Genomic DNA, 8252 nt, shown 5'->3' with positions numbered 1-8252 from the left:
CACGATTAATACCACAAGTAAGAATAACGAAAAGAAGAGATTAAAATAAGGTAAGAAAACTACCATTGTATATTCAAAATTCTATTATACACACACATATATATATATATATATATATATATATATGATAATATACAATGCTGAAACAAGATATATATGTACAAAATAATATTATTTATTAATAATAACGAATTCATTTAAACAGCAACTCACCCCAAACATATAATATTACATATGATATTATGCATTGCAGTGCGATTGCGTCCTCCGCGCCACTTCTACAGTTTACTGATGTTGTGGATTGCGAAGTGTTTGCTCGGATAACAACCTCGGACTATAAAGCTGCGAATCCAACGTGTCCGAAGCTTATTCAGAAGGCGTGGAGTACGATAACAAATGTGACTTCAAACGGTAATGAGATAGTTCTCCAATGCTTCGTATTAATTCACTGATTCCTTAATCTTTGCTAATTCTCTGATTCTTGTTGTTTTAGACGAGGGCAAAAAATGGTTGTCGGATAATTGGAAACTGTGTGAGCCATTGAAAACCGTGGAGAATGTTAAAACGCTGAAAAACTTCTTACAGGAAGTCTACATAGACATGGCCATGGTCAACTATCCGTACGAAACTAACTTCTTAGCGCCACTACCTGGAAATCCGATTAATGTAAGCGCATATCTCTAACTTTGAAATCATAAACTTTCTTCCATGGATTTTCGGGTGAATATAATATTTTTTCTTTATTGAAAGTTGGACAAAATTATTATATTCCATGCTATATGTATATATTAGAGTAATATATATTCCAATTAAAATCAATTTGAAGATTTCCGAGCTGATGATTTGAATGTTATTGCTCAGGTTTTCTGTCAACATTTAACAAACGTGTCATTAATGGGAAAACCGTTATTATTGGCACTTTATCGAGCTATCAGTGTTTATACCAACTATACAGGAAAAACAAATTGTATCTCCATGAAAAATGCAGAGCCAGGCTTGGACGCTGATCAGGGATGGGATTATCAAGCATGCACAGAAATGGTGATGCCGATGTGTACTGATGGCATCAATGATATGTTTGAGCCGGTGAAGTGGAGCATCGCAGATTACAACAATACTTGTTTCAAGAAATATTCTGTATCGCCGCAACCTTATCTAGTTTGTGAGCAGTACGGCTGTAAGAATTTTAACAGCGCAAGTAACATCATTTTCAGGTACATGAAACAATAAATAAATTTAAATTTTTTTCTTGTTTCTCTCATCTTTTATATATACATATTTCTGTTTCTAATTTTATTATACTGCTATATTATAGATTTTCTTTCTATTTTATATTTTTATTCCCTTCCTAGTAATCTCACGCTTTCGATATTATTTTAATTTTGCGTCTATTTTCCACAACTTTTCATTGCTAAGTCAATAAACTTATTTTATTTTTTTTTTCAGCAACGGATTGCTAGATCCGTGGGCGAGCGGAGGTGTACTCCGTAATTTATCCCAGTCAGCGATTGCAATATTGATGCCGGATGCTGCACATCATCTTGATTTACGAGAAACTAACAGTAACGATCCATACAGTGTTCGCATGACACGCAAATTCCATCAATTTTGGATTAACAAGTGGATCAGGGAATATTGATAGAATAAGAAATTTTTAAAGTTTGATGAAAGTAGTTCACGAGATTATCAGGAATAACGCCTGATCGAAATTTGTCTTTTTTTATTTCTTAAATGAAAAATACAAAAACAGGACACCTACGTCGCGACAACAATAAATACTTAGCGCTGGTTCGGCTATAACACTAAACAAAGTGTTTGGCGAAAATTTAATCGAAAACATACGCAAAAAAGCATTTCAGTATCACAGTAAATAATAAATGCACATATTTTGTCAGACATTCTAAAAGATCTACGAGAGAGTATAAAACATTTAGACAACGCAAAATCCATTTTAAAAATGTGTGATTTTCTCGGATGTTCTCATGATATTATTAAATGTTCACGTTGTCTAAAAATCTTTTGTCACGAATCTAATATCACTATAGCACATAAAAATGGCTACTCAATTAAATAAACTATTCTAACGCTCTATCGCAATTATTTGACATTGATATTTCATATTAATTATAAATGTTTGCGCTGTATTATCTCTAGTTTATTTTTTTGTATTGTTTTATCTAATTTCTTATCAAGTTTGTCCGAAGGAATCATGTAGGGAGCGAATAAAGATAAGCGAATAAAGCTACCGAAGAGAATATACGAATTTTTAAATGTAGAATAAATTTCTCTTGAGAGAAACATCGTATTTTTAACCGAATCTATATTATGTAAATATGATATCATGACTTTATATGAGTTTCTGAAATCTTTGTCATTCCACAGGTACAGCATTGTCTTTTCACTTTTCTAATGGATTCATATCATTTTCTATATTACTAGAATGATCTTTCTCGTATATTATATTAACACGAAAATGTATATTTCTAATAATATTTACGATTTGTAACTCTATTGGAATACTTTTGTTACATTATATCTTATAAATAAAAAATTGAATACTCCTGGGCAAAATATTTGTGCCTTCTATGGCGTGCTCTAAAGTGTTGGAATAAAGAATACGTTTAAATAGTTTTGGATTCGTCTACTGTGTCTGACCAATGTTATATTATTATAATTATATTCTCAATCATATTTACGATATAATTAGGCATCTTTCGCACATATTATATCTGTATAAAAACAAGAATAAGAGAGTTTCGAGATATCATTTAAATTTTAAAAATAATACGGGACATCTCTCTCTCTCTCTCTCTCTCTCTCTCGCGCGCGCGCGCGCGCGCGCGAAACCGCAAACGAGTATATTATCTAATCGTACCAAATTGATACGAGTACATTGCAAATATGCTGCATGTTTAAAACAAACATGGATGCGTGAGCCACCAAAAAATAGATATATAAAAATGTGAGAAAAGATAAACCTCCGCGATTCCACGACTGAGGATCTTCGTGTTTAATGTGGTGTACGTCGATGCGCGGTAGTTGGTCTGGGTACGCCAGAACGGCTTCGCACTTTCTTCGGTTGCACAAACGTATTGTCTATTCCGATATTGTAAGAAAGATATATGTTCGACATGTCTGGCGGCATCGTCTGCAAAAATACAATTAAAAAATTTTTATATGTTATTATGTATCTAGATCGAAATTTTGATCATGAGATTAGTTTTGAATATTAACAAAAAAATGATATTTCCTTTCTAAAATTAATACGACCAAATAAATAATCTTACGTCTTTATTATTCCCCGCCGGCGATGCGGTTTGCGCTTTGCGCATATTATTCCCTGTATATGCTACGCACTTGAGTTGCCATTCACCTATATCCTCATTCCAGTGAACATATCTCTTGATCATTGTCTATAAGACAATACATATATTTAAACATATTGATATATTGACCTTTATTCGAGGCTAATTGAGCTTACATTTAATGTACTCATGAAATAACATTAATAAAATGACATTAACTTTGACCAATGCTTTTCAGAATCTTTGTCAATCCCTGTTTTGATTAACTTGAAAATTTCAATATTTCATATTTTTATTTCTTTTTAGTTAATATCATTTTAAAAAATTTAAAAAAATTGCGCAATACTTTTACACAAACCTGATATTGCACGGGAATATAATGATTTACAATGAGATTCTGCAGCTGCAACTCTCTGCCAATTCCTCGTACACCTTCCAGAAGACCTTCCATCTCTCTTTGGTGTTCCTGTTGTAGATCGGACAACTCTGCCTTGACAGACATTAACATCGTGTATACGCGTGCCAATTTTTTCGTTTTTCCAGCTGCTTCCTCCTGCAGAGATGAATACTTCTCTTCGATATCGATGCGTTCTGCCTCTTTTGCTTTAATGGCCTTCTTCAATTGCTCTTCGCGGCTTTTCCGTTGCTCAAGTTCGACTGCCGCGGCAGCTAATAATTGTTCCTGAGCCTCTGCCTTTTCTAATAGATTTTCGCCACCCACTAATATTTTATTCTGTAAATTCTGCATTTTTTCTCGTAACGCTTCCTTTTCACTCCTGAAATTAGGACACTTAATTTTAAAAGCGTTCATACTTAAATTATTTATTCATTTGATATTACAAATTCAATTATTTGTTATATAATTCTATTTAATTAATTTTACATTTTGATAAAACTTACTGAGTCTTCTTCAATTCAATAACATCTTTATCCACTGGACTCTTATCGTCTCTCTCGGCCTTATCAACCTTCTCTGTCGAGTCTGTATCTTTATCCTCCAACTCTGCCACCGACATCATTTGACTCCTTCTACGTCGAGCTTTCTTATCTCGCTTCGTTTCTCTTGATTCCTCCGAATCCTCGGATTCATCTTCGGATTCCGAGAGTTCCGCGCCATTTTCCTCCAACTGTTTGCGCAATTGTTCAATCTCGACTTGAAACTGACGAAGCAAAGCATCCTTTGGATCTTCATTGATTCTCGCATGATTCTTGATGTTCTTCGCGCGATTTGCATAACGTAAAGTGCTTATAGTCTCGTCGTAATTTATATCTGCTGGACTAATGTTCGCACACTGAAATCGCGATATTAATGATATTCAGAGATGCCAAAGGATTATTATATTAAAAGATTAAATATTTTTTTAATTGTGAAAATAATCATATAATTATAATGGCTGCGTTCAATGGACTCAACAATTGAGTGAGCTGCTATTGATGTATTCTTCCAGATCTAAAAAATATTGATTGGATAATCTGAAAGAACAAACCAATAACAGCGAACTTACTCAATTGTTGAATCCGTTGAACACAGCCAATATTACTTACTAAAATTAGTAACGTAATTATTTACAGTAACGTATGAAATATCTCTATTACTCACCATCAATGTTTTCGAATTTCCACCCAATGAATCCTGCAGTAATCTAGTCAGTTTGGAATTTCTGTAAGGCACGTGAGAGCTTTGCCCGTCAACTAGCGCAGATATTACGTTTCCCAATGTGGATAATGACAAGTTAATCTTAGTGGCTTCGCGAAGCCGCTGACCTGTTGCCTTTGTTTTACTCTGTCTTTCTGATCCCTAAACGTAAAGAAAAATGCAAATAGAACGCATGCAGATAAAAAAACATTTGAAAAATTTTCTATTTAAAAAATAATATTAGATCACATAAGTGTATACTGATATACGTACAGCTAAATCTACCAAATGAAGCTTCCCCATTTTCACATGCTGTTCTCCATCTTCCCCAATCTGGCTAGATTCAACCGTAATTGTAAATATTGCGTGGGATCGGGAGCTGGACACATTCATGGCAGTAGCCCCAACAACACCTATACTCACAAGTTCAGGATTATTTTTAATATATACGTACTATTGCTATCTGTTTACAGCAATTGTTGTTACTTACGATTTTTATTGCCGAGAGACATAATACGATCCAAATCGTCAGCATTGTTCACCACGTATCCGCTCAGATCCTTCACAAACACTCCAATGTCCGGTCTTTCTTTCACCTCCAATCGAGTATTCTGATCTTTACCGAGCAAATCCCGAACTTCCTCGTTGTAGATCTCTAGATATGTCGCACGCACGAGGAATCTATTAACAATAATTATTAATATATTAATACCTAATAAATAAATTCAATTTGCTTAGAATGGTATTTTAGTTATGCTCAACCATTTTAATATAAGAGATGTCAAGATATCGTCTTCATAGAATTATAAAAACAATATTATAATATAATTTCATAAATATTCAATAAAAGGCTAATTTTGATTGCATATTTTGTTGTGTAATAAAACAAGTATGTATGATGCCTTACTTCTGATTTTCATCGGCTTTAGCTATATGACCAAAAATGTGAGCAAACGTATTTGGAATAATTCCTCTGGCTTGTGGGGAGGTTTTAGCACCGGACATGGTATAAGTTTTGCCGGTACCAGTTTGGCCATATGCAAAGATCGTTCCATTGTAGCCCTGTAGCACCTTGTCCACTATAGGCCTGGCCGTCTCATTGTAAATATCAACCTGAGTAGAGTCCGTGTCGAATACTGCGTCGAAGGAAAAGACTTTTGGTGGCTCTCCCTGAGCTGCATTTGGATTTTCTATAGTGATCTCGGCGTTCAGAGCATCCACATCTATTATATTTTTGCAATGGACATCAAACTCTTTGCTGCTCAATGGTCGAACTCGCACCACCACCCTGACATTCTCTATTTCTCCCAGCTCTGTTGTGCTGTCCTATGTATGAATGTAATATAAAGATTAAACTAACATTTTAAAGGACATTATTTAATTTCTATAGATATATGATTTCTGATAACGATAATTAAATGTTTATTAGAATATAGTAAAAATAAAAAAAATAAATTAGATTGATTACATTAGAAATAAGATTAAATTAGACAATAAGAAAATATGAAGAGCATATAAGAGTCAGCAAATCATTTGAAAGTATATAAAAGAATCTACATATATTATGATAAATTAATTGTATAAATTAAGAATCCTAAAAATTGCGCAATTGATTACATTAAATTTTACTGATGATTCAACAAATTTAGTTTTTACTGCTGTATAAATAACAGCAAACTAATATAATAAATAAATAATTATTACATAATATTGACTAATCAATATTCAATCAATAAAATAACATGTTAGACATGTCGTGAAACTTTTGTCTGTTACTGTCACAGCCGAACTTGACGTTAGAATGTCAAAATATCATTTCGTCTTCTGCTTGGCACATATATATTGTACATATTATATAGAATATAATACTAACTTCGGTCCCCGGCATTGCGGATCCGTTTTCACCTGTAGCAGTCACATAAACACGGGCGTTTCTCACAGCATAATTCGCAACGTTTGCGGAACACGTCAGGGAATGTCGAGCTAGCAGACGACTTCGGTAAACAAATGGATCGATGGTTGCTTCTACTGATAGACTTACGGAGAACTGAGGACATCTTTCCCTTGTATCGGTAAACGACTGTGCAAATGAATTTATCAATATACAATATAATTATGTTTCTATTGGTAATGTTGTGTTTGATATTCTATGACTTTATCTATAGATGATAACTATGTATCTATTTTATCTGTTATATTTTGATTTTTTGGGAGCAAAATTGCCAAGAAGTATACGCTTTGTAAACAGAAATAAATAACGATATAAAAAAAATAGGGTTGTGTCGTATATTTTAAGATTATGTTTACATAGAATATTTACATATTGTTTATGTTAAGTTCATATGCCTATTTTTTATAATCTACAGTATAAACAATATAAAATATTATGTAAATAATTATTATATATATACATGAATTGAATATAGAATATATAGAAAAATATAGAAAAATATAGAAATATAGAAAAAAATAATGAAGTTTTATCATTGTTAATATTTAATTTTAATATTCATAAGTAAAATTTAATATTTAAAATAATTGAATATTCATATACTTATAAGTGAAATATATTATAGAAGTTTTAGTACAGCTGTTTAATAGCAACGATAATTTATAAGGACATAGACTTTAATGATCCACAGATTGTTTATATACATGACACGTAAAACATAATTTATGTAGATGTAGATTATTATAAATACTTACGCCTAAACACACAACCCTATAGCAGCGAAATAAAATTTGAGTTCAAATTTGAGTTTTGTGATTCAAGTTTAGTAATCTTGATCTCATTATGTGTACTAATAAAAAATAATTGTATCATCAAACAAGAAAATACTAAACTTGAACCTCGAAAATTGGATTTAAATCTTATTTCGTTCAGAATAATTGTACCATGTCCAAAATTATATCTTACACTTAAAGAAACATTTAAAAGTACATGCAACATTACATAAATATAAAATTATTTAATTGTTTAAAATTAGAGATAAAAATCCATTCATAAATTATGACTTAATATTTGACAGACAAACCTAAATCTTTAAAAAAATACTTAAAAAAATTACATATATTAGATGTACAACTTTGCTTCCGCCGTTTTCCTATAGATGACTTTAGCGATAAGGGGTGGTCGAAATAAATATATCATACAATAAACTTGGGCATCTGTCAACATAAATATATATATAGAAACCCCATAGAAACATTAGTCGATTTGTGTCTGCATCATAAAGTTATTCTCGATTGAAAATGTCAGTTTACGAGCCAAATTCTCGTCATTTGTGGGAGGTTTTAATTTTTTGCTTCAA

The 8252-nt window shown here is 32.2% G+C and overlaps 2 protein-coding genes across 2 annotated transcripts in view; one reads left to right on the top strand and one right to left on the bottom strand.

Annotated features, from left to right (window-relative positions):
• The window catches only part of LOC105626353 (lysosomal Pro-X carboxypeptidase), a 5271-nt gene extending 3632 nt beyond the window's left edge, over nt 1–1639 (top strand). Inside the window, exons 4-7 of the mRNA XM_012207655.1 lie at nt 254–411; nt 494–666; nt 862–1214; nt 1447–1639. Coding sequence (XP_012063045.1) covers nt 254–411; nt 494–666; nt 862–1214; nt 1447–1639 — 877 coding nt within the window. The remainder of the gene's footprint in view (nt 1–253; nt 412–493; nt 667–861; nt 1215–1446) is intronic.
• Nucleotides 1640–3010: 1371 nt separating this feature from the next.
• On the bottom strand, nt 3011–6829 carry LOC105626352 (kinesin-like protein KIF3A). Its single transcript, XM_012207654.1, has 9 exons — nt 6815–6829; nt 5849–6267; nt 5432–5622; nt 5215–5354; nt 4906–5103; nt 4206–4597; nt 3664–4081; nt 3288–3413; nt 3011–3148 (listed from the first exon to the last, which is right to left on the bottom strand). Exons 1-9 carry the CDS (start codon nt 6827–6829, stop codon nt 3011–3013), a joined length of 2037 nt encoding a protein of 678 aa, XP_012063044.1.
• Between the last annotated feature and the right edge of the window lie 1423 nt (nt 6830–8252).

Source organism: Atta cephalotes (genome assembly GCF_000143395.1).
Source record: "Atta cephalotes unplaced genomic scaffold scaffold00005, whole genome shotgun sequence".
Classification (NCBI taxonomy): domain Eukaryota; kingdom Metazoa; phylum Arthropoda; class Insecta; order Hymenoptera; family Formicidae; genus Atta; species Atta cephalotes.
The sequence above is the reverse complement of the archived record's forward strand: the minus strand, read 5'-3'. Positions and strand labels throughout refer to the sequence as shown.